Below are 27,396 nucleotides of genomic sequence, written 5' to 3' on the forward strand. Positions count from 1 at the left end.
CCGAGTACTGGACACTGGCCCGCACTTAAGCGTCGGCAGCTATCGAACTCGGTATGAATTGACTAAACATGAATGTAAATAAACGTAAATATATTAGGATAAGGAGATCAAGAAAGGCCTAGAAAACAGGTGGTGAATTAAATAAGAATTTAACACCGCAGTGTGCTAATATTAAACTTTTAGAAATAATTGTTCTTTTTTTTCGCTCATTGCTTTACGTCGCACCGACACAGATAGCTCTTATGGCGACGATGGGACAGGAAAAGGCTAGGAGTGGGAAGGAAGCGGCCGTGGCCTTAATTAAGGTACAGCCCCGGCATTTGCCTGGTGTAAAAATGGGAAACCACGGAAAACCATTTTCAGGGCTACCGACAGTGGGGTTCGACCCTACTACAGTATCTCCCGAATACTGGATACTGGCCGCACTTAAGCGACTGCAGCTATCGAGCTCGGTATAATTGTTCCTAAGGATTTGAAATGGAACCTGGTGACGGGGGCGAAAAGCGAGAAAATCATGGGGTTTCTTAGTAGGAACTTAAAAGGCTTCAAAGCCGGGGTCCTACGAACAGTCTGTCTATTAAGATCTATTCTAACCTATGGTTTTCCTGCCAGGAGTCCCACCGCAGTCCTAAATATAAATAAGCTTTAGAAAATACAGAGTCGGGCGGAGAGACTAATTACTTACCGCTCCCATCTTCATTCGGCTACCCTATCCTCAATACAAACCATTCTCAAAAGAACCGACTTGACGTTCCTTCGAAAATCCCTCGTCGGCTCCATTAACCATGACCCGTTTCTCCGCCTATCCCTATCCTTTCGCTCTGTCCGCGTAAATCTTATCCATCCATTTTCCTGTACTACTTCTTACCATTCCGCCCAGCACATCTCTGGATTGAGGTACGGCCTAAAATAAAAGCCTTACCTCTAACGCAGTTCACAGAACAGTAAAAAAGACTTTAGTCTCTGTGTGTGCATGAACGCCTGACTGTTGAATGCAGGCATGCAAACGTGCATGCATTGTATCGTACAGGTGCCGGATGTCAGCTTGTGGGATAGAGTCCCATGCCTGTTGCACTTGGTCGGTCAATACAGGAATAGTTAATGCCGGTTGTGGATGCGCTGGAGCTGTCGTCCAATGATATCCCATACGTGCAAAACTGGGGACAGATCGGGGGATCGAGCAGGCCAAGGGAACATGTCCACACTCTGTAGAGCACGATGGGTTACAACAGCGACATGGGGGCGTGCATTATCCTGTTGGAAAACACCCCCGGGAATGCTGTTCATGAATGGCAGCACAACAGGTTTAATCACCAGACGGACGTACATATCTGCAGTCAGAGTGCGTGGGATAACCATGAGAGTGCTCCTGCTGTCATAGGAAATTGCTCCCCTGACCACAACTGCCGGTGTAGGTCCAGTGTGTTGACGCCGCAGGCAGGTGGAATGCAGGCGCTCACCAGCTTCCTTCCTGGAAGTTGTGTTGCTAATGGACTTAAGGTTGAAGGGGGAAGAGGAAAGCAATCTTAATACATTCCTTGTAAGCTTATACGGTGACAATTGAGTGTACTGTGAAGTAGTTATTTCAGCCAAGAGGGTGTTTAGCTTTTAAAAGTACTGATGAAATATCTAGGTAAGTGTTGACACAGTTTTATTTAAAATTAATACTGTACAATGCATATTATTTAGTTTTTGATTAAATCTTTGCATGTCGTGTAATTTGGACCGTTGCAACAATTGTAATAATTACATTTCTTCCTAGTTTTACTGGTGATTCTAAAAGAACTTTTTTTATGATTTGAAGCTGGGGCCGCGGTGTAGGGGTAGCATGCCTCTCTTTTACCCGAAAGCTCCGGGTTCGATTCTCGGCCAGGTCAGTGATATTTGCCTGGATCGAAGGTGGCGGTGGTGTTTATTGTTTTAAGAGGAAGTACAACAGGGCAACCTTCCTCTATATAACACTAATCAGAGAGAAAAAATGGAAGGGATCAAACACTTCGAAAATTGAAGGTATCGGCCAAAGGAAGACAAAGGCCACGAAGGGCGTATTCTAGGGGTCGGAAAAGAACAAGAGTTGACCAAGGGAGGTCGATAAGGATAGATGAAAGTGAGAAACCAGGTACAAGTAAGTGGAAGCAATGCCAGGACTCAGCTAAGGGCCCCGTTGTCGCCAACCCACGCTCCAAAGTTCAGAGCCCCTGGGGCCCCTTTTAGTCGCCTCTTACGACAGGCAGGGGATACCGTGGGTGTTATTCTACCATCCCCACCCACAAGGGGGCTGGATCTGAGGGCTGGTTCGAGGTCCACTCAGCCTACGTGATTACAACTGAGGAGCTATATGACGGCATTGTGTGTGAAAAACTGAAAAGTATTATGATGATATTCAGTGCAATAGTTGCAAAAAGCGGGCTCATGAAAACCGCCAATATTCAGGATGTCGTACCTTCGAAAAGTGACGACCACAATTCACAGTGTCGTACTTTATTGCTTAGGCTAGTAATACATAATAAATTCATTAAATATCTAAGTCTTCCTTCCTTCCTTCCTTCCTTCCTTCCTTCCTTCCTTCCTTCCTTCCTTCCTTCCTTTCTTTCTTTCTTTCTTTCTTTCTTTCTTTTCCTTCTTAATCTGTTTACCCTCCAGGGTTGGTTTCTCCCTCGGACTCAGCCAGGGACCCCACCTCTACCGCCTCAAGGGCAGTGTCTTGGAGCGTGAGCCTTTGGGTCGGGGATACAACTGGGAAGAAGGACCAGTGCCTCGCCCAAGTGGGCTCACCTGCTATGCTGAACAGAGGCCTTGTATGGGGATGGGAAGATTTGAAGGGATAGACAAGGAAGATGGAAGGAAGCGGCCGTGGCCTTAATTTAGGTACCATCGCGGCATTTGCCTGGAGGAGAAGGGGGAAACCACGGAAAACCACTTCTAGGATTATTGAGTGGGGGGATCGAACCCCTTCTACTCAGTTGACCTCACGAGGCTGACTGGACCCCGTTCCAGCTCTCGTACCACTTTTCTAATTTTGTGGTAGAACCGGGAATCGAACGGTGGTGGTGATGATTATTGTTTTAAGAGGAAGTACAACTAGGCAACCATCCTCTATATAACACTAATCAGAGGGGAAAATGGAAGGGAACCGACACTTCGAAAAATGAAGATATCGGACAAAGAAAGGCAAGGGCCATGAAGGGCGTGAACATGAAAGACTTCCTAGGCCTCGAGGGCTCTAATACCGTCGGGGTCGGAAAAGAACAAGAGTTGACCAAGAGAGGTCGGATAGGACAGATGAAAGTGAGGAGCATGGCACAAGTAAGTGGAAACAATACCAGGACTCAGCTAAGGGCCCCGTGGTCGCCAACCCACCCTCCAAAGTTCAGAGCCCCTGGGGCCCCTTTTAGTCGCCTCTTACGACAGGCAGGGGATACCGTGGGTGTTATTCTACCACCCCGACCCACAGGGGGACGGGAATCGAACCTGGGCCTCCGGGAGTGGCAGCTAATCACGCTAACCACTACACCACAGAGGCGGACTAGTGTTTATATTTACCAGTCCAAATTCCACGACAACAAGTTTTAGAATAAATATTACTTTTAAACAAATTCTAAAGGCATTATTAACATTTTTCATCTAGTAATTTGAAGTATTTGTACTAATTATCGTGTATAAATGTTGAGAAATTTTTATTACGGTCAGTAGAGTTATGGAAGTTTCAAAGTTAGATGATACAAATTACACGGTCTTCCGTATGTATCTTAGTTCTGGAATAACATGGACAGGATTACGCTACCAGTACGTCATGTTCCGAAGCAATCAGAATTTATAACACTTGAAGATTTGCGTGTCAGTGGCCGGCCGGTGTAAAGCACATTAGTGCTGGTTTGAATGAGGCTGGCAGTCGAGCGAGGATGGTTACAGACAGCAGCCAGATTGAAATGGGCGGGGGAGGACAGCAAAAACAATGATGAAGTAATGTTCGCTGAAGAGAACAGCAACGCTCAAGGATACACCAAATGACAGGGCTTCTTGTGGAATGAAAATAAATACTGAGTGGTCGCTCGACTCAGCGCTAGGACCGCAGCTTTATAAAGCTCAAAACCATGAAAAATATTAATAACAAGCTGTCATATTCGTGAGCCGGGAATCATACATCGCTCAATTAAAGATTGGTGGTGTATAAGTTCTTCGGTGGTTCAGTTTTTTCAGAAAAAATCGAGCCTGTGGTACATACGTCGGAAATAAAAGTGTACATGAAAATCCACAGTCTGTTTCCATTCATCTGACCGGGTCAGGAAACGAATGAATGAAGCCCTCATCTAGCGGCGAGGATAGGAATTGTACCGGCTGCCAAAGCCTGTCGCACTCCTTTGGGGCAATGATTAATGAATGACAGATGAAATGAAATGATATTGGAGAGTGTTGTTGGAATGAACTATGACAGAGAAAACCGGAGTATCCGGAGAAAAACCTGTCCCGCCTACGCTTTGTCCAGCACAAATCTCACATGGAGTGACCGAGATTTGAACCACGGAAGCCATTGGTGAGAGGCCGGCGCGCTGCCCTCTGAGCCACGGAGGCTCAGACAAGTGTACGTACACTTCAAAATTTTATTATAATAATCATTTTTATTGCGCACAATGTGCATAGAGGAAGCCTATCGTTAGTCACCAGTACAAAATTCTGCAAGTGGTTCCATATGGTGTCTAACTTCACACATTATTTATAATATCGTGACGACTAATGCGCTCTGCGTAATTGTTAGTCCTTTATAAACTCAATAATTGAACAGGACCTCGAGGAACACTTCTGGATACGGTATCGTTCACATACTTGGTTACATAGTCTACACACACATTTTATGTTTGGTTCATGAAACATTTTGTTTTTACACATCTTGAAATATAATCCGCGAACAGCCAATCTCGTGACTATATGTCTCAGTTGGTAGCCCGTTTCCATCCATTTCCGATCGGCCTTCGTTGCGTAGAAGTCGTCCCAAATGTCCCTTTTTTTTCCTCTCTTAGTTTATGCATCAGTTTATTATATGCTGCACCTCCTGGTAAAATGAGATTGTGTATCAGGTCCTTAATGAGGAAAATTTATCTCACTAGCTCATACACAAGTCGAGATCTTGGCGTCTTTGACACACTCAGGACTCGCTCCAGGTATCTAGATTTTATCTTTTCCAGAACTTATAATTGCTTCACACTCAGAAATTCTCCTGTGATCTCAAGCCCGTAGGTTAACGCTGGTAAATACTGATAAATACTTCAACAATTTGTGATTGTAATCAAAACCAGACGTCTTACTTATCTGCACTTACAGAATGAAATGATAGACTTGTAGATATTTTATGGCATTAATAACTAAGGCAATATATCTTTCATTTCTGAAACGAAATCAGGAACAAATATCAGCATACTCTCACAATATTTTCACTCTCATTTTGTTTCTATATTTTGCAGTTATCACAGCTTCCAAATGCACTCGTACCGGTTCCACTGGGTCTTTTGGTGATTTCTGGTGAAATTTTGTTCCATTATGTTCTTAAGACAAGTTTCAAATTGTCCTTCTTCTCGATGGAATAGTTCCTAATCCACCTACGGAGTTCTTCCAAAAGGTTTTCAATAGGGTTAATGTCGGATGTCGGGAGGTGAATGAAGTTGCCTGGGAATATTTTAAAGCAGCCATTTTCTCACTATTGCAAGGGTATGTTTAAGATCGTTGTCTTGTTGCATGACCCTGTCTTTTCTTAGTCCCAGTTTTTCAACAGAGATTTCCTTCTAATATATCCATTTTTTGTTCAATAAACAATAAATTGTCTACATCAGCACCAGATATACAAACCCAGACAAGAGCATTCCCACCTCAATGTTTCACTTGTGGAACAAGATTTTTATTTTGGAGGCTTTCATTAGATTTTCTTTATATTTTCTGCTTTCTGTCGCACTGAAATAAAGGGAATAAGTATTCACTGATTGGAAGGTCATCACAAGCGCAAGTCAAAATAACCAACATACCCAAAATTCCACAGTTCTAGCCCTCCAGGTAAGCAACGCAATGTTGAAAACATACTAGGGATAGCTACGAATTTTAGGTAAATAAAATATAATACAGTATGGGAATATATTCTTTATTTATTCCTAAAAATTACGATCCTTTTCTTAATCATCGTTATCCGGTCGATTAGATTAGCAGTTTGCCTTTTCTTGCCACTACGAGCGCTAATGTGAGCGAATGCAGAGATTCATTTAAGCTCTTAAAGCTACATTCTGTGTGGACATTTTTCAAGAAATCAAAAATCTCCTGAGAGTATTGCACCAAGGAGTACATTACGGAAATAATTATGTAAATAAGTTAATTTGACTAGAATTTGAATTTTTAAAAAACGAGTAAAGGAAGACGCTATTTTAGGCTATTTTTCCGGAATTGCATTTAGGCCGCAGGTGATTTTTCGAAATGTATTTTTTAGTTTTTTAGAAGTTATTTTACGTCGCACCGACACAGATAGATCTTATGCCGACGATGGGACAGGAAGTGGCAGTGGCCCCAGAATTTACTTGGTGTGAAAATGGGAAACCACGGAAAAACATCTTCAAGGCTGCCAACAGTGGGGGTTTGAACTCACTATCTGCCGTATACTGGATACTGGCCGAACTTAAGCGACTGCAGCTATCGAGCTCGTTTTTTTCCCTCTTTAGTTTGATAGAGCTATTCAAGACTCACAATTTGAAACCTTTCCGGGCTCTTTTAGCCCTTCAACTTTCGGCACAGTTGAGGAAAGATGGTGGTGGTGGTGGTGGTGGTGGTGGTGGTGGTGGTGGTGGTGGTGATTATTGTTTTAAGAGGAAGTACAACTAAGCAACCATCCTCTATATAACACTAATCAGAGGGAAAAATGGAAGGGATCCGACACTTCGAAAAATGAAGATATCGGCCAAAGGAAGACAAGGGCCACGAAGGGCGTGAAAATGAAAGACTCCCTAGCCCTCGCAAACCTAATAGCGTCGCGGTCGGAAAAGAACAAGAGTTGACCAAGAGAGGTCCAATAGGATACATGAAAGTGAGGAGCCTGGTACAAGTGGAAGCAATGTCAGGACTCAGCTAAGTGCCCGTGGTCGCCAACCCACGCTCCAAAGTTTAGAGCACCTGGACCCCTTTTAGTAGCCTCTTACGACAGGCAGCGGATACCGTGGGTGTTATTCTACCGCCCCCACCCACAGGGGGATGTATCTACATAGGGGGCCGGAGGGCGGTTGTGAATTAGCCTACAGTATTCATACACTTAATACTAAAACAAAAAAAAAACTTTATTTAGTACACTTATTATCATGTACGTTGTATAACATAAATAGGTTAACTTTATGTACACTATGTGAAGATATAACTTATACATCATAAAACATAAAATTGATAGACGTCTCTATCATTAATGCACAAATAAATGAAAATACCATGATTTCATACTCATAAAATGCATTCGTACAGTCCAGTTTTACTTCCATTCCCCACTTATGTTAGTGCACGGTTAGTATTTTGTTGGCAATTCTTTTGATTTTACAATGGCCTCAAGCCGCCTAGGCATTGAATGAACTAGGGGTACGATGCGCATTGGTATCACCCAAATATCACTGTAAAATTTGTCACAAATGGAACATAATAATTGCTTTTACACATATCAAGTGAAAAATCCCTGGCAAATTAAGAAATACCGTCGTTATTTGAGAAATATGAAAACATACTTAAGGCTTGTAGACAGGACTGGTTTATGACGTACTGCGCTGCTGGTGCCGTCTTTTGTTACTTTCTTCAGGTCCAGGGCTAGCACCGTGGAATGCGAGTGCTATGTCTGTGGATTCTCATTATCTTTGTCCATTCGCTGCTGGTGCCGTCTTTTGTTACTTTCCTCAGGTCCAGGGCTAGCACCGTGGAATGGGAGGGCTATGTCTGTGGATTCTCATTATCTTTGTCCATATGACTAGAGCGGCCAGTTAAAACAGCAAAATGGAGGTCAACAGAAAAATAGCATGATCCCTGGACCTATAATTATTTTTATTTCTGTTCGAACGAAAGTAGCTCTACCCCTGGACCAATAAATCACTAGTCCACTGAATTTTTCTTATGTACATTGGCCATACCATTTTGTCGCCTATTAAATATTGCATATCGCGATACAATTCATGAAATGATGATGTTTGACAAGTGAAGCAATGAAACGAAAGCAAAGAACTTCAGTAAACACAGATATCACACACGAAATCGTTGAAAGTGTAAGACAAAAGACACACGTGTGTCACTGAGAGCGCACCACCAAATGTACTTGTAAAGTTGTTAAGTACGTATACATCAAACATCAAATATTTCTTAATTTGCCAGGGATTTTTCACTTGATATGTGTAAAAGCAATTATTATGTTCCATTTGTGACAAATTTTATAGTGATATTTGGGTGATACCAATGCGCACTATACCCATGAACTAGCTTGAGGGTAAAGGCGGGCTCAGTCTTACCCCATTCTTCCAAAAGAGCCATTTTCAAAGCTGGCTTTGATGAACTATTTCTTGTGCTCAGTCTCTCTTTAAGATAAGCCCACACATATTCAATCGGATTCAGATCAGGGGTTTCGGGAGGGTGTTACCGTATATTTGGGTGTGTTGTATGAAATCCACAATTGTGTATCAAGGAATGTATGCTTTATTTTTTTATTTTTTTTATTTTTTTGCTACTTGCTTTACGTCGCACCGACACAGATAGGTATTATGGCGACGATGGGATGGGAAAGGCCTAGGAGTTGGAAGGAAGCGGCCGTGGCCTTAATTAAGGTACAGCCCCAGCGAATGTATGTTTTAGATCATTATCCTGCATGAATACATAATTATCCAGAAGTCCCATTTTTCGGCGCTAGGTGCTGATGTTTCTTATAAATTTGAATATATAGTATTTACGGTCCATCTTTCCATCTATGAATTCTAAGGAACCAACTCCAGCTGAGCTCATGCACCCCTAAACCATTAAAGAACCTCCACCATGCTTCATTGAAGAAGACAGATGTTTCTTCTTCGAGTTCTGTGTTCTTTTTCCTCCACGCCTTTTTGTCATGTTCTTGAAAAATAGTGAATTTTTCTTTCATCCGTAAATATAACTCGATACAAGAATTCTAGAGAAGCATGTGTATAGTCTGTAAAATATTGTAGTCTTTTCTTCCTATTTGCTGAGGTAATTAAAGGTTTTCGCCTGGCATTTCTACAATGACACTCATTCGTCTATAAACGTATATAAAAAACTTTTGAATTGTGGAAAAACAGATATGTTTTAAATCATTTTCTAGTTCAGATCTCAAGTTTGCAGTACTGATTCTAGGATTTTTTCTTAACTTTCCTGAGGATTAGTCGTTTAGTCCCATCGTTTAGTTTGCATGGTCGTCCACTTCTACGTACATGTTTGAAAGATTTTCACTCACCATGCTTGTCACTAATTCCCTGAATTGTAGTTCTTAGTGTCTTCACAAGTTTCGATATTTCCGAGAGCGATTTACAGGAATTATGAGCCCGGATTATATTTATTCTCTCTTCTTCTGTTGTTTCTTTCATTTCGTGGTCTATCTTACTGGTTGACTGTATCTTTGTTGTTTAGATCGACTGAAGCACAACTGACTTGGTAAAAGACGTAACCTTTACTGGTTACCTGCGTTGCAAGGGATGTCATCAAGGACTTTGATGTGAAGATAAACCACCTGTACGAATACATTTTATGCATCTATATTTCGAACTTACTGGATGATACGCTTGTTGAAACAAACATTTCTAAAGTACTATTCTTATTTCCCGTTCGTATTCATATTCATATTTCGCTAAATACCGAAATATAGAAAAGTAGTGACATTTCTAGCGGCCTATGGACAATGCGTCAACTACAAACGACAATATTGCTTAGTGTTTAAGGTGTACGTATACTTTTTCCCATGATTGTATATTTCGATAGTTAAAACTCTTCTTCTTCTTCTTCTTCTTCTTCTTCTTCTTCTTCTTCTTCTTCCCGGCCCATACCCAATTTATTAGTATCGGTAATTGATGTGGATCGGCCCAATATTGTTTTTTAAATTATATTTGTTCGTGGCGTCGACCTCTATAAGTCTTTTGCCACAACTTTAACTTTATGATATGAACCTGGGTGTAAATGGAATTGCGGAAGTGTAGGATGTTGAATGTGAGGAAAGGAACGTTAAGGACGACACAAACACCCAGTCCCTAGGCCAGGGATATTAATCATTTACAATCAAAAAACCCTGATCCGGCCGAGAATCGAACCCGGGGCCGCCGGGTGGGGCCCAAGATTACTCTTGTCCTTTTCCGATCCCGCTTGCTTGCTTATTGGTTAAAGGGGCCTAACATCTATGTCATCGGCATATCTGAAATCTTTTGAGTTTCCATATTAGTCCTAAGTATGTGTACAACAGCAGAATGGACCAGTTATTTCCCGGTTATCAATCTTGTAATATTTATTTGCAGGTTAAGACAAAGGAAGACACTTAGAAATGTCCTTGCATACCTTTTACCAGTTCACTCCAAAAACGGTTATCCAGGGCGCGCAGAGGCCTTAGCTATATTCTTACAGTTCATGGCCTCCTAGAAATACTCCAGGTGGCCTTGGTGGTAATGGTGAGGTCAAATCTTGATGGAGGTCTTCCTGAAACAAACAGCTGACAAAGAAACTGTATGTTGCTGATAGCAATGACTGTTATTGTAAATTAAGCTATCATTTTGCGGCTAGAAATGTCGTGATTATGTGTACTAACCATTCTAGTTTATGTAATAATACGGTGAAATGCAATGTAATAATTACGCAAGTACATTTATTATCGTACCTATCAGTATCACAGTATTGGATATTTCTTAGATGGAGGGAGCCTTGAATGTTTATGCCCTTAAAAATTGAAAATCGGTCATTCAATCTACTCCTTGAAATAAAGTATAGGCATATAAACTAAAATTCATCGCAATGTTGATATGTAAGTACAGTGTAAGGGATTTATCTTGAAATGCAGTAAAAAGATAATTGAATTCTAATATATATTTTCGTATTATCTGTAGGCTCCCAAGTTAAACAAGTCCGAAGAAAATAAGTAGGCGAATATTTTCAAAAATTTATTGTTCTTTGGACGTAGGTGGTGGTAGTGGTGATTATTGTTTTAAGAGAAAGTACAACTGGGCAACCATCCTCTATATAACAGTAATCAGAGAGAAAATATGGAAGGAACCTGACACTTCGAAGAATGAAGATATCGGTCAAAGAAAGACAAGGGCCACGAAGGGCGTGATGGTGGTGGTGATTATTGTTTTAAGAGGAAGTACAACTAGGCAACCATCCTCTATATAACACTAATCAGAGTGAAAATATGGAAGGGATCCGACACTTCGAAAAATGAAGATATCGGCCAAAGGAAGACAAGGGCCACGAAGGGCGTGAAAATGAAAGACTCCCTAGTCCTCGCAAACCTAATAGCGTCGGGGTCGAAAAAGAACAAGAGTTGACCAAGGGAGGTCGGATAGATAGATAGATGAATATGTGAGGAGCCTGGTACAAGTAAGTGGAAGCAATGCCAGGACTCAGCTAAGGGCCCCGTGGTCGCCAACCCACGCTCCAAAGTACAGAACCCCTGGGGTGTGAAAATGGAAGACTCCCAGGGATTCGCAACCCAATACTGTCGGGGTCGGAAAAGAACAACAATTGCCCAAGGGAGGTCGGACAGGATAGATGAAAGTGAGGAGCCTGGTACAAGTAAGTGGAAACAATGCCAGGACTGAGCTAAAGGCCCCGTGGTTGCCAACCCAAACTCCCATGTAAAGAGCCCCTGGGGCCCCTTTTAGTCGCCTTTTACGACAGGCAGGGGGTACCGTGGGTGTTATTCTACCACCCCCACCCACCGGGGGATCAGATGGAGAGAACCTTGAATATTTATGCCTTTTGAAATCGAAAAACGGGCATTCAATCAACTCCCTGAAATGCAGTAAAGAATGAATTGAACTCTAATTTATATTTGCGTATTACCCGTAGGCTTCCAAGTTAAACAAGTCTCAAGAAAATAAGTAGGCAATATGTTTAAAAAAATACACCGTTCTTTGGACGTAGAAGGTAGTGGTGGTGATGGTGATTATTGTTCTAAGAGGAACTACAACTGGGCAACCATTCTCTATTAACACTAGTCGGAGACAAAATATGGAAGGGATGCGACACTTCGAAAAATGAAGGTATCGGCCAAAGAAAGACAAGGTCCACGAAGGGCGTGGAAATTAAAGACTCCCTAGGCCTCGAGTACTCCAATACCTTCGGGGTAGAAAAGAAAAAGTGATGACGAAGGGAGATCGGATAGGATAGATGAAAGCGAGGAGCCTGGCACAAGTAAGTGGAAACAATGTCAGGACTCAGCTGAGGACCCCGTGGTCTCCAATCTACACTCCCAATTTGAGAGCCCCTGGGATCCCTTTTAGTCACCTCTTACGACAGGCAGGGGATACCGTGGGTATTATTCTACCGCCCCCACCCACAGAGGTTGGCAAACGATGAAGTGGATCTACAAGACAGAGTTAATTTCCCTTTCGCGAGGTGTTTATAGGTACTACATCTTCGAATACAAACTCAGGCTTCTTGCTTCCTGTACCACAGCCTACCGCACATATCACAACCGTAACCAAACAGAACACCCAAGTGTGTATTGGCTGCTTGCTAAGTCCTGTCAAACTCGACCGCCAGATGCGGCTCCTCCACTCGGACCTGGTCATTCCTCACGAGCTGCTGGTGGTCTGTGAGATGTTCCCAGCGACTGTTTTGTCATCTACAGCCGACTCCCAGGCTACAGGCTCCGCAGGTGCGGTAGCGGTGCTGGACTATACGTCCCGCTGCGCAGAAGCCTGCAATTATTCTTTGCACCATCGGTATTATCTCACACGTTCTGCTGTACTCCTCTTGGGCTTACTAGATTCCTTAGATTACACTCCATCCTTAACGCGTTTACCGAGCGAGCAGCCGCATGGTTTGGGGTACATAGCTGCCAGCTTGCAGTCGGGAGATGGGTTCGAAACCGTACTGTCGGCAGCCCCGAAGATGGTTTTCTGTGGTTTCCCATTTTCACAGGTGGTGGTGGTGATTATTGTTTTTAAGACAAAGCACAACTAGGCAACCATCCTCTATATAACACTAAAAAAAACGTAAAGGATCCGACACTTCGAAAAACGAAGATATCGGCCGAAGAAAGACAAGGGCCACGAAGGGCGTGAAAATGAAAGACTCCCTAGCCCTCGCAAACCTAATAGCGTTGGGGTCGGAAAAGAACAAGAGTTGACCAAGAGAGGCCGGGCAGGATAGATGAACGTGAGGAGCCCGGCACAAGTAAGTGGAAGCAATGCCAGGACTCAGCTAAGGGCCCCATGGTCGCCAACCCACGCTCCGAGTTTCAGGGCTCTGGGGCCCCTTTTAGTCGCCTCTTACGGCAGGCAGGGGATACCTTAGGTGTTATTCTATCGCCTCCACCAACAGGGGGTCAAGCTGAGAACCCTTGGGGCGAGTTTTAGTCGCCTCTTACGACAGGCAGCGGTGCCGCGGGTGTGTTCTATTGCCCGCCGCCTACAATTTCGATTGTAACAGAAAATGGCGGACGCTCCCACCGCTCGCCAAGAGTCACCGGTAATTGAAATTAATTTCAAAGAATATTTCGATGGTGGTGGTGATTAATGTTTTAACAGGAAGTGCAACTAGGTAACCATCTTCTATATAACACTAATCCGAGAGAAAGAAAATGGAAGGTATCCGACACTTCGAAAAATGAAGGTATCGGCCAAATAAAGGGCAAGGAAGGGCTGGAAATGAAAGACTCCCTAGGCCTCGTATGCTCTAATACCATCGGGGTAGGAAAAGAACAAGAGTTGACCAAGGTAAGTCCGATGGGGTAGATGAAAGTGAGAAGCCTAGCCCAAGTAAGTGGAAGCAATGCCACGGCTCAGTGAAGGGCCCCGTGGTCGTCAACTTAAATTTAAGAGCCCTTGGGCCCCTTTCAGTCGCCTCTTACGACAGGCAGGGGATCCTGTGGATGTTATTCTATCATCCCCACCCACACAGAAAGGAGAATATTTCGTCCTTCACCTTTTTAACTGTATATTAACCATTTTAAATGTCATCATTAGGTGCTACAGTAATTATGAACAAAGAGACCTATTGCAAAAAAACTTTTTTTTTGGAAAATTTGTTTATTCAAATTGGTTACAAAAGATCCACTAATAATATTCAAAAGAATTTAAAACAAATACTGAAACAAACATCCTTCACTCTCAGTGACATTTCTCAGAAACTATTCAACATGAACCCCAGTAGGCCCCTACTATACATTCCCAATTGACGTTGGAATTTTTACGCGGAATCTGGAACATCAAATATTTAAGAACCATACTATAGAATGTAGATCCTCCGTGGCTCAGACGGCAGTGCGTCGGCCTCTCACCGCTAGATACCGTGGTTCAAATCCTGGTGACTCCATGTGAGATTTGTGCTGGACAAAGCAGAGGCGGGACAGGTTTTTCTCCGGGTATTCCGGTTTTCCCTGTCATCTTTCATTCCAGCAACACTCTCCATTATCATTTCATAGCATTTATCACTCATTAATAAATCACTTTGGGAGTGGCGACCTCATGGCTGAAGGGCATCCGAAGATGGCACAACTGCACTTCAGAAGATGCTTTCCATGCTGCAACATCACGTCCAGAGCTGGCTATGTGGACCGCCAACCTCCGCTAGGAGAAGGCGTCTCAAGAAGAAGTGGCAACCCCATTGTAATAACAGCCTATATGTGTTTCATTCATTACATCCCTGACCCGGTCATTGACTGGAAAACAGGTTGTAGGTTTTCATTTTCACTATAGAATGTGTCATCATTAAATCCCCTGTATAAGAGAGTTGTACCTTTTAGTTGATGAGACTGCTATCAAACTTTAAACTGATCTCTTTTTTTCTTTTTCAGGGGTCACGAAAAGATGGAACTAATGGATGGAAAGTTGAATTCGTTGCTCAACTTGGACTACAAAATTGAGCGCATTGTTAATAAGATCATAGAATCTGATAACAAGCTAGCTAATCTTGGAAAGTCCATGGAGAATCATCGTGAGGGCAGTCCGCTGTTTGGCGATGTTGCCACTAGAGGTGTTGTGAGTACACTTAGAATTATTGAGCGCAAATTAGATAGACTTCATCTAGGCTTTAATCAGTTTAATAATCACATAAACAGTCACTCAAGGATTCCATCGGGAGGCAGGGGCTCTCACTGGAAACCGGGTATCCGAAGAGAAGACATCCTGACTCCAGAGGGAGACGAGAGCACTTCAAGTATCCACTCTGCTGGCAGAGGGAAGCTGATCATCAGATGTAACGCCCCCGTGGTGATAGAAGAACTGCTGAGGGATGTGGCGTCTAAGGTGGATGTAATGTTTGACAAGATGGTGGCTGGGCAGGATAAGGAAGGTGCCGAACATCTGGAGGACCACCATGGAGGCCAACACACCAACGAACTGCGGGAGCTGTCAGAGAACAAACTTCTAGATAGGTTAGTGTTTATACAAGTGTACTAGACATTTTAATTCATTGCCTGCCTTTGGCCTATATAAAAAATAACGTTCCTAGAAGGAAACCGTAATTTAATTTCATTGTTTGCAAATGTTAGAAACCTTTAAGCTCTATAAGACTAAAGGGAAACAGGTAGTGTGGAATGACCGAAAATATAATATTTTTTAGGTTCAAAAAATTATCTATTCTTTCCCGATTACACCAATATATTATAAAACATGGGTATAGAAAACATATTTGGGGTCTATATTGATAATGGAATGTAACCATGCATACGTCAATTACATGAAACGACACGTCCTCTTTTTTGTATTCCGGCAATATTTATTTCTTGTTCTACTTCGTGTAACTGAAAGCGGGAAAGTTTGTTATCTTGGGAGATTCTTCTGTTTGTCACGTTGACTAGCCTGTGTACGCATTTACGATTTTCATTTGCTTTCCCGCCTCTCAGTGTGCTTTGTTTTATTTGTCTGCGAAAGTTGAAGAGGGAGATGAAGGGAGAGAAGCTTACTGATGGTAAGGCATTTGGAGGTCCTGGTCGACTGAGAGACTGTGAAATAGACTTACTGGAGACTTACTTTAGTTTAGCAATAAGAAGAAAGACCAACAACTTGAAGGCCTTGTGTGAGGTTGTGTGGGCGTCATTTCTACACAAGTGCTCCACTGACGAAACGCCACAGCATGCTCTCTGCCCTAAAGGTCCAGACTCTTGATGTTAGTACCAGCGATCTCAAATTACTGGGGAATCGTACAGCCATAAACACACTCTCCCCTATGCAGTAATGGAAGTCATGAAACCTATTTACAGGGACTTGAGCAAACCTGAACTCCTGAAGAAATGTTTGCACGGGAAGACTGAAAACCCCAGTGAAAGTCTCAACAACTGCATCTGGGAGAGAGTTTCAAAATCTGTTTTTGTGGGTCAGCAGGTAGGCTACTGAATATCGGAGTAAAGGATGCTGTAATTACTTTCAGTGACAGAGCTTTGGCTAGGACACTGGTGTTATGGGAAATGGGTTTCAGTCCGGGAAGAAACTGCCAGGCGAATCTTCAACGCATTGACAAGGAGCGCATATTATTTGCAAATAAAGCAGTTGAAGTAGGAACAAAAGAAGAAAGGACCAAACGAAGACAAGAAAAATGTAGAAAAGAAGTGGAGGATGACGAATATGGCCCTGGAAAGTTTTAGAGTGCTAGGTAAACATTTATAAATTTTGACTGAATCTCTAACCTTATTTTTCTCAAGATTTAAAATTTTCGACATTTTGGACCCTTTTCTCAGGAACCACGTGCCTGATCAAGTTGAAAATTTCTGAAGTTATAGATGCTTACAAACCAAAAGCTGCGAAGCAAAATGGAAGTAATTGAAAAAAAAAAAATTAAAAAAAGAGTTCAAATAAAGTTTAAAAGTTATTGTCAAAATCAAAAATTCATAAAATCGAAACCAAATAACTGACAACAATAACTTTGCTTCACAAGCTGTATCAATAATATTAGATTAAGAATTATAGATTTCACCCAATTATCTATTTTAACGCCAGAGAAAAAGGTACCAAAATACAAATACTCTTCTAAAATTTTCAGAATTTTCAAATGTTCATTATTTTTTAAATATTTTTTCAATTTCTATAATTCTGTATCAAAACACTGCCATGGATGTTGTTGATAACTTGTAAAAATCTCAAGTTTCTAGTTGTCATGGTTATCTAATAACAAAGCTTTTATTAAACAGTTGCATTGTTGGCTAAACTACACTACCTGGTTCCCCTAAAGAGCTTACAGGCATTTATACAAGTGGAGGCACATGCTTCCAGTACTGCACCATCACTGCATTGTCCTGCATAGGAGGCCTGCAGTGGTGTCTCAACGGCGCACTAGCGCCAGCGTCTTGGAAAGGTGTAGCATTCCAACTGACGAGACCATTGCTACACTGGGGTGAAACGCTGGTAATTTCACGATTGAAAAACCTAAAGACTTCAAGAGCTTAACTGCCTTATTAGTTTGTGCAGGCTGCCAATAACATATTTCTTAAAGAAAAAAAGAACAAAAAGTTTTCCTACTATTGCCAATGATCAGTGAATGCAGCAAAATGGCAATGAAGTGAAATCACTATGCAGGTTGCCAAAAAACTGACACTAAAATGGTGGTTACACCTTGTGACCACTATCCTTTAAAGGATTAAATCCATTCATTTGTCTAATGAAAATATTGAGCCAGTACTTGATAATTCCTCTTATAGATGATATGTATCATGTGCAGACTGTGGAAGAGGATGACTTCTCCATACAAGAAGACAGCCCGAGCACTAGAGGCTCTGGAAGCTACAATCCGCTCGGCCGTCAATGCTTCTTCAGCCCTGTGGGACGACCAAGTGGCAATGTCGGATCAGCTCTTGTCCTGCTGCATGGACACGAGCAAACATGTCCGTGAATTCACGACGGAAAACAAGGAACGACTGTTGAAGATCGAGAAAGCTGTGATAGATGATGCAAGCACTTGTGATAGTAAGATGGAGGAACATTTCCGACAGCTCCATGCAGCATGCTCTTCCAATGCTACTGTTAAAGGTGAAGGCACAAGACGTGTACAGTTTGAGACAACCAGGTGGAATGGACCTCCTCCAGATGACGGTGTCTTCGGTCCTGGGACTAGGAGAGGAAGTGGAACTGTCGATGAAGAGATTTGGACCAGCAGTGGAATTGATAGTTCTGGTGCCAGAGGAGGAGGTGGTAAGTTGATTTACCGTTTTTAGATTACTATTGGTTGTAAAATTCTCCAGTCTATGTCTATTTAAAGTCCATGTCTTGTCACAGGGTGCTGTTCTTTTAAAATCTTCCTAGTTTCAGTGTTGAATAATAACTGATCATATCATCCAAATTTCTCTTTCTGGGTCTACCACCTGATTTCCAACCAAGAATGTTTCTTATAGTGATGGTGATGATTATTGTTTTAAGAGGAATTACAATGTGACAATGGAGCAATCATCCTCCATTAACACTAATCAGAGAGAAAAATTCGAAGGGGTCCTACACTTCAAAACATGAAGGTACCGGCCAATGAAAGACAAAATGCCACAAAGGGCTTGAAAATTGAAAAACTCCCTAGGCTTCCAAATGTAATACTGAGCTGAGCAAGTGGCCGTGTGGTTAGGGGCGTGCGGCTGTGAGCTTGTATTCGGGAGATAGTTGGTCCAAACCCCATTGTTGGCAGCCCTGAAGATGGTTTTCCGTAGTTTCCCATTTTCACACCAGGCAAATGCTGGGGCAGTACCTTAATTAAGGCCACGGCTGCTTCTTTCCAACTCCTAGGCCTTTCCTATCCCATCGTCGCCATAAGACCTATCTGTGTCGGTGCGACATAAAGCCACTAGCAACAACAAAAAAAAGTGGTTTTCCATAGTTTCCCCATTTTCATTCCAGGCAAATGCTTGGGCTGCACCTTAATTAAGGCCACGGCCGCTTCCTTACCACTCCCAAGTCTTTCCTAGGCCTTTCCTATCCCATCATTACCATAAGACCTAGCTGTGTCGATGTGACATAAAGCAAATTGTGAAAAAAGAAACCCAGTAATACTGTTAGGGTCAGAAAAGGACAAGTGTTGACCAAGGGTGGTCAGATAGGATGAATGAAATTTGGGAGCCTGATAGAAGTAATCGGAAGCAATGCCAGGACTCAGCTCAGGACCTGTGGTTACTAACCCACGCACCCAAGCCGAGAGCCACTGGGGTCCCTTTTAGTTGCCTCTTACGACAAGCAGGGGATGGATGCTGTGGGTGGTATTCTACTGCCCTCATCCACAGGGAGAAATGTTTCTTATATACACTGAGGTAACTTTGTAAGTCATGGCAACTTTGTTATACTTCCAAACATATGGAAACACAGCAAGTTTAGTAGATACATTTGAAAATATGTGTCCCATTTTACTGAATGCCACTGAACGATGGCATTTCTCTGTATTGTCAACAATGCACGATTAAGTTAGTGTTCTATCCACCGTGCTCCAAGATGGATGTAAGTGAAGCTGAACAGCAGTCATACATGAAAATTGCAGTTCTCCATGGCTAAAATTCATGTCAGTGTCATGCAGAGGTAAGGAATGTGATGGATGATAGTGGTGGTGGTGGTGATTATTGCTTCAAGAAGAAGTACAACTAACCAACCATACTCTCTTAGCATCTATCAGAGAGGAAAAAAGGATGGGTGATAGAGCCATATCAGTTTGTAGAGCTCTCCAAACGTAGGTGTGTAGCAACTGTTGAACTGCCACAGAGTGGACATCCTATGTCACAGAGGTGATGGTAAAGTAAACTAACTCATGTCGTCACATTTTCCAAGGTGGTACAGCTTCTTTCAGCAACACACCCCGATGGTAAGAAACTTCACGTAAACCTTACTCCAAATAAATGCATTGAGCAGTGCGCAGGAGGGTAAGTCTACTCTTGCTTGTACTATAGTTTCCAGAAACATCCCTTCACTCGTAACATCCAGCATCCCAAACTGAACGATTTGAGCTTTGAAGTTTTTGGTTTATTGGGAAAATTCTCCTAAACTGGGGAGGTGCTTGAGAAAATCTTGCTATATTTTTCAGTCTACTTCAGACCTTTACAACACTAACAAAATAGGTGAAATGGTCTCTTGTAATCGGTAGTAGGGAATTGATAATGGTGCTTCACGCAGCTGCAATTTCTTTTGTCACTTGTTCCTTCCCTGTCCAGCAAGGGTGCTGGACGTGTGTCAAGCCCTGGAGAAAGCTCAACCTCACCCGCTACTTCAAGGACATGTTGACATTGCGCCTGCCAGCATGAGAATGAAATATTGTAACTAAGAGTTTTGCAACTGGGGACATCTGTAAAGTTTGCCTGTCGATGGAGAAGTATCATTTTTGGTTTCTGTGCATGGTGTAGTTATTTTTTATCAAGTTATAACTTTTGAACCACATGCCAGTCCTCCTGCCATACTTAAATTTCTGGCAGTATCGAGAATCAAACCTGGGTTATTTATTTAGAGTATGCCTAGAGATACAGGGTGTGTCTTATGTAGGATCTACACTTTTATATATGTATATGTAAAATTTGGATGTAGTCCATAATTTCTGGGGTCACAAGAGCAAAGTACTGCCATTATATTTTCTTGTCTTACTATTGGTGATGATGTGCTGGATCGACTGTTATGTATTATCACAGTCACATTCAGGCATTGAAATTCTGTTCCACTTGTAGTAGAAGGCCGCACAGTTCCCGTGGTTAGTTCGAATCCTGTTCGGTGTGGACCATAGTCTATGAGGGAGGTTGAAAGTGGTGGTGTCTCCTTCACAGGAGGCATTATTGGGTAATATTTGTCGTCGAGTCTCTTCTGCCATTCAATAGAACTTTGGTATTTGTCATTCCTCAAGTTCATGGCATCTCTTGTTGGTGGTTTTCTTGTACGCAGGCGATTAGTATTTGCATCACTGATATCATCACGTATCGGCAGTTCTGGATTGTTCAATATTTTGTTGAATTCCCTTAGAAGAACATCCTTGTCTGTCTGTTACGCTGGGAAAAAATAATTTGTTACTTTGCCATTTTCATAAACTCTCAATCCCTTCATCAAAACACTCTTAGAAACTTTGCTGTAACACTCGCTAATTTCATTGTCGTGCTGCTTCCTTGGCCAGATGATCAGTGAGTTCATTACTGCAGTTCCCAACGTGGGCCTTAATCCAGGTGAACTCGATTTTCCACTTGTTCCTTTCAAAAAATTTCACTTTCATTTTGATTTTGTAAATAAGGTAGTTGTAATTGTTACATTTTAATGAGTCTATTGTTGTTTTACTGTCAGAGAATACCTTGGCTTTCCATGAGATATTTCCCTATAATACCAATATTTCAGTTGTTTCAAGTGCTTTCAGAATTGCCAACTGTTCTGCTTGATTATTTGAACATCTTTTATCCTGTATGTATGTTAGGATGAGTTTATTTGAAAGATACCAATTTTTGTCTTCTTCTGCTCTTGTTAAGATAGATTATTTTTTTTGTAATTTTTATTGTGTTCCATGGCAGTCGCTGGTGATCATGATCGAGAAGGCAGTGGTGATGAGGATCAAGATGGAAATAGCAGTGAGACAGTGGAACCTCCGTTCATCCCTGTGGTATCGAGCGCTCACAGCTGTGAGGAACTCCTAGACACAAGGCACGCCCATGAAAGTAGAGTCTACAGACTGGGTCCGAGTGAACTGAACGCTGCTGGACGAGATTTCTACAAGCGCTTTTGCGACATGCACACTGCCGGCGGAGGTTGGACGGTATATTCAATGTGCTGTAATATATGATGTGTTTTCTCACTCTACTCTACTATACCTTATTACACCCTACAACACCTATTCTTATTCTTCTGATTGTACAGTATCCTCATTGGATGTCGGCTGTCATCAGGACAATATGGTTCTTGTTCTCAGAAGAGTGGGAGTACTGAACCCATACTATTCTCGTAGATTCCGTAGCCAAGATATTCTCCTTCTTTCCCCTACTTCTCCTTTCTTCAATTTTACCTTTTAAGTTTCTTCTTTTTTGATGTTGTGTATGGCCTGTAGCGTTTTGCTCAGGTGTTCGAGTACTTCAGTGTTACATAGAATCAGCTTCATGGTCCGTATCGCACTTCAATAAATTCACAATTAAGTATTTATTTATTTTCCACCTAGCCTCGATACAATGATTGCTTAAGGCAATTTTTAATGGTCAAAAGTGGTACATGTTTCGTATATTATCAGCATCTTCAGCCACATAACACTATTTAGATGAAAAATATATAAATATAAAATAATATATAAATAATATATAAAAATAATATAATTATATATATATAAATTGACAAAGTAAGGCTTTAGAGGAAGTGTCCTTAAAATTAAAACAGTGTTATGTGGCTGAAGATGTTGATAATATATGAAACATGTACCACTTTTGACCAAAAATTGCCTTAAGCAATCATTGTATCGACTAGGTGGAAAATAAATAAATACTTAAATGTGTACTTCAGTGTTAGATATTCTGTCGACCCATGATATTCTGAGCAGGTAGCACCACATCTCAAAGGATCAAAGTGTTTTGGTGGTGTTCTGTGTTGGGGTCCAAGTCTCGGCACCATAAAGTAAGATAGAAAATATATAACACCGAAACAAACGGAGACAAAGATTGATCTTAAACTGCCTGTTACAGAGAAGTTTGCTCATTCTCTTGTATACAGTCCTTGCCTGTTCAATCTGAAATTATCCGACTCGTTGGCTGAATGGTCAGCGTACTGGCCTTCGGTTCAGAGGGTCCCAGGTTCGATTCCCAGCCGGGTCGGGGATTTTAACCTTCATTGGTTAATTCCATTGGCTCGGGGGCTGGGTGTTAGTACTGTCCCCCAACATCCCTGCAACTCACACACCACGCATAACACTATCCTCCACCACAATAGCACGCTGTTACCTACACATGGCAGATGCCGCCCACCCTCATCGGAGGGTCTGCCTTACAAGGGCTGCACCCGGCTAGAAAGAGCCACACGAATTAAAAAATCTGGGATTTAATTTCAACAGCATTTTTCCAGATGTGATCAAGAATGCTGCCAAGACACTTAAAGCATTGGACTTGCTCCAGTGATGAGCCAGCTACTGTCAGTTTAACAGGATGAAGGACATGTTTGCTTATGACTTATTACTTTGGTCTTTTTCGTGTTAAAAAGCAGACCTCCTGCAGCACTGTGTTCGACCACACAGTTTAGTAATGTCTGAAGATCTTCAGCACTTGTTGCAGGCAGAACGGTATCATCTACATATTGCAAGGATGGAGGCTGAATAAGATTATTTATTGTGATTCCATTAACAATGATGCCCTCCTCAATACCTCATCAATACAATAATTAAGCCTGAGTGTGATTGGATCTGCTAAGTCAGGGATATTTGGGGTGCACTGTGCAGTCTGTACTTTTGTTGAAATAGCACTGCCAGTCATCAGTCACTGCCACATTTTCTGTCTCGCTCCATTGTGATACTCATCTGATGGAGCACAAACACATTGACATTTCAGTGTGGAAAGAGGCAGCATCGGAAAGAAGAGACGAGGATGATCTCCACATCTTCAAATAGACAGGCTCTCTACTTATTCTACATCTATAAGGATGGTTACCTAGTTGTACTTTCTTTTAAAACAAGAATCACCACCACCACTATCTTCTACATCCATTTCCTGTCGGTCCTCGATCAGCTCATTTCTGATTTCCACTGATTTTACAATCCAAAATTGTCTCTGTCATTTCACATGTTACTGTTTTAGCGCCCTCCAAATGAAATGAACTTTCTCTGTTGTATACGAGCAACATCATGGAATGAAAATTGGTATATGTGAACTGGGTACACAATTGTTAGAGGGTTGGTTGTACTGATAAAGAATTTCAAAAAATTAATTCAAAATCTCGTGTCGTCGTTATTTCACCAGCTGCAGAAATTAGCCAATGAGATCAGTTTGTGGGCAAATTAAAATGAGCTATGTAAGGTGATGTTACTAAATCTGCTCTCAGCTCAAGACCAGCTTGAGAGCCATGCCGAGAAATCAGCATCAAACACAAACACACCGTGAGTTTTAGATGGTGTCACTGTAGCATACTTGCTACGGTGCAGTCGTGTCAGCTCAGAGCTTCATGTTCAAATTCCTCCCCTGGCAACGGTTTTGTTTTTTCGATTGATAGGTATTGTCCTGTGACAAAGCTTCTTAAAAATGTAAATTGTAGGCCAACCGGTGGATTAAGCTCAAAAGTATCCTCCTGACCGTGTCAAAATATTATAATATGGTCTTCATTTATAACTGCTGATGACTTCTAATCAACCATATAACTTCGGCCAACAATTCTTAATATAGTTTAAGAAGATAAAATGTTAACATTGTGTAAACTGGTACTATCAACAAATGGGACACACACTAGGAACAAATGTGAACTGAGTGTCACACTTCAGACTTCCAGTCCAACAGAACTTGTTTACAAGTGGTCAATTTACCAAAACTTTTATTTGAATTCAACATCCGGTGTTTTAAGTGTCTTTTATATTGTTGTTATGTATGTGCTTTATATCTTGTAATAATGCATACTGTAAGGGATTTTAATGATTGTATGTACATTGTATAACTTGTCGATGTTTAGAATTATAAGGCTGAGGATGACCCCTGGTTGGATTGAAACCAGTTCCTTAAATTGTAATATGGTCTAAAAATCTCTTAGTCAGTTTACTTTTAGTGTATTGAAAGGTGCATAACCTCATACCTATTCTCCTCCTCTAGTGTATCAGTTAATATCACTCTATATCTTGAAGTTCCTATTATCTTAATTAATCCAGGACTGGTGGACCATGTTTACGACTCTGGAATTTAGTGGACTGTTCAGTGCTTCAATTAAAACTAATTTTGAATGTTTTGACACCACATAGCTTCTTGTGTACATCTCTTATATCTTCCTTAACAACATACCCACAAGAAAACACTTCACTGCATCATTCAGTGCATGGATGATTTGAATGTTGAATTATGAAAATTATTTATAATTAATATTTACTTTAAAATAAGTAATTTCACCATGATATGAAATAAAATATTTTACACAACAGCCACTAAATTGATAATTAGTTTACGTTACTCGTTTCAAAATTCTGGCTTGGATGTCAACATCTCACTTATAACATAAAAGATCATCGAAGTATAAAGGCTTTAATGGCCAGGATCAATATAATAAAAGTTTTACGGGCTATTCTGCCGTGGTCCACTTCTCTCATTTCTGCCAGACATTTTGACTCCTGCTGAGGTAGTCAGCTTCTGTGGCGTTGTCGAAGTATTCTCTGCTGTGTCCCGCTGGCGACTGTGATGGTTGCTGGGGGAAGTGGCTGTGTTTATATCTGAGTGTGCAGCATCCAATTGGGTCATGCCATGCAGAGAGTACTTCGACAATGCCACAGAAGATGACTACCGCAGCAGTAGTCGAAAAGTCTGGTAGGAATGAGAGAAGTAGATCACCACAGAATAGCCTGGAAGACTTTTATTATATAAAAGATCACTTTTTGTGACTATTGCATAAATATTAACTCGGCAACTTGTTTCCAGTCCCACAATTATGAATTTATCCATGAATTAGGCAGATTCCTAATTCCATGCTCGTTTAGTTTTTGTGAACTAATTTTGGATGTATTGATTTTAATATGTTTATTGTATTTTATTTTGTAATAATAATAGTTTTATAATATTGTATGTGTGAGTTGCAGGTAATACAGAGGAGAGGCCAGTTCCCTGGGTCACAGCAGAACTTCACACTTTCATGGAATAATTATAAACATGGCTTTGGAGATCTAGACAAGGAGTTCTGGTTTGGCAATGACTTCATCCACAGGTAACAAACAAATTATTTCTTTGTGTACTTAGAATATTTACAATGCTATTCTATGGAGACATGAATGATATGGGGAGAAAATGAAATGGAAGTATAAAAAAGAAGGTAAATTTGCGGAATCAAGTGATAGATGAGTTTAGAATAGAATAAGCATAGAAATGGAGAGGAACCATGACAATCATTATCGTCATCTTCATGAACTTTTATCCCCTATCCCATGGTCCTAGTGCCCAAATAGGGATTGGCCAACCAACTAACTGCTGTTCAGCTGGAAGGCCTGCAGATTACAAGGTCATACATGGTCGGCATGGTGAATCACCTTGTCTGTTCTTCTTGGCTTTCTAGACCAGGGCCACTATCTCACTGTCAGGGACCTGCTCAATAATTGTTGTCACATTGACTGAGTGGATCTCGAACCAGCCCGAAAATCTAAGTAAAAATCCTTGACCTGCCTGGGAAGTGGTGGTATTGTTGTTTTACAAGGAAGTACAACTAGGTAACCATCCACTCTGAACAAATTAAGTGGAAACAAAAATGAAAATAAATTTTATTTATTAACCCCTCAGCATCGCAGCCATTTAAATAGCTTCCTACCCAGCGGCCGGATGAGATTTCAACTACGCGCGACTGAAATACGTTGATTCACTTAAAGCGTTACTACAAGTATAAGAGTAGCCCAATATTCACGAAATGTGGAATTCATTATGATAGAACTATGTACTTTTATAATTACATAATTGTTTCACATTTCCTTAGTAATTTAGTTTCGTGTGACAGAGTTCGAAGCACTCTTCGAGATAGAGACCCAAGTCACACTCCTGGCAGCAGTACACCGACGTCTTTTTTTGCCGTGTTTTGAACACACGATACAACGTCTCTGAGGTTTGGTTTCTCACTCTTGGGTGCTAATTTCCTGATAAAATGTGTTTCGTGCGACCTTGGAACTGTATTATCTGATGCGCGCCGGCCTTGAATATATTGTTCCCCGCTCGAGCGAGCGTATTTTGTAAACAAACCTTCCATCAGCTAAACCCGATAAGATAACGGCTCAGTGTTTGTCCCTGTGACTTGTCTGAATATTATTATAGAATTTAGGAATCCGAACTCACTGTTGAAACCGTCCCTTTGACCTGTATAATTATCAATAGTCTCCCACACAAAATTTCCAAGTACTAGATCCTCCTCATCGTCACTCTCATCATTTACCACTGCATCCGCTACAGCCACATCATTTATTTCATTATCATTGCTGCTAGTACTGTCACTACTACTTCCGACTAAACTCTCATCTGAATTATACAATATTTCAAGCATGTTACTGTCAGTCAAACCACGGCTGAGCGCGGCGCGTCACACGGACTCATGAAGCTGCAGTGAGACCGAAAGCAGCAGGACGAAACTGAATGAG

At 41.5% G+C, this 27,396-nt stretch overlaps 1 protein-coding gene across 2 annotated transcripts in view; it reads left to right on the top strand.

The window, feature by feature from the left end:
• LOC136884431 (uncharacterized) overlaps positions 1-27,396 on the top strand; it is a 179,681-nt gene that overhangs the window by 136,648 nt on the left and 15,637 nt on the right. For both annotated transcript variants that reach the window (XM_067156592.2, XM_067156591.2), the window contains exons 4-7: positions 15,002-15,580; positions 17,860-18,329; positions 21,641-21,882; positions 25,864-25,988. In XM_067156592.2, coding sequence (XP_067012693.2) covers positions 15,002-15,580; positions 17,860-18,329; positions 21,641-21,882; positions 25,864-25,988 — 1,416 coding nt within the window. The remainder of the gene's footprint in view (positions 1-15,001; positions 15,581-17,859; positions 18,330-21,640; positions 21,883-25,863; positions 25,989-27,396) is intronic.

This window comes from Anabrus simplex, chromosome 12, assembly GCF_040414725.1.
Source record: "Anabrus simplex isolate iqAnaSimp1 chromosome 12, ASM4041472v1, whole genome shotgun sequence".
NCBI classification, from domain to species: Eukaryota; Metazoa; Arthropoda; class Insecta; order Orthoptera; family Tettigoniidae; genus Anabrus; species Anabrus simplex.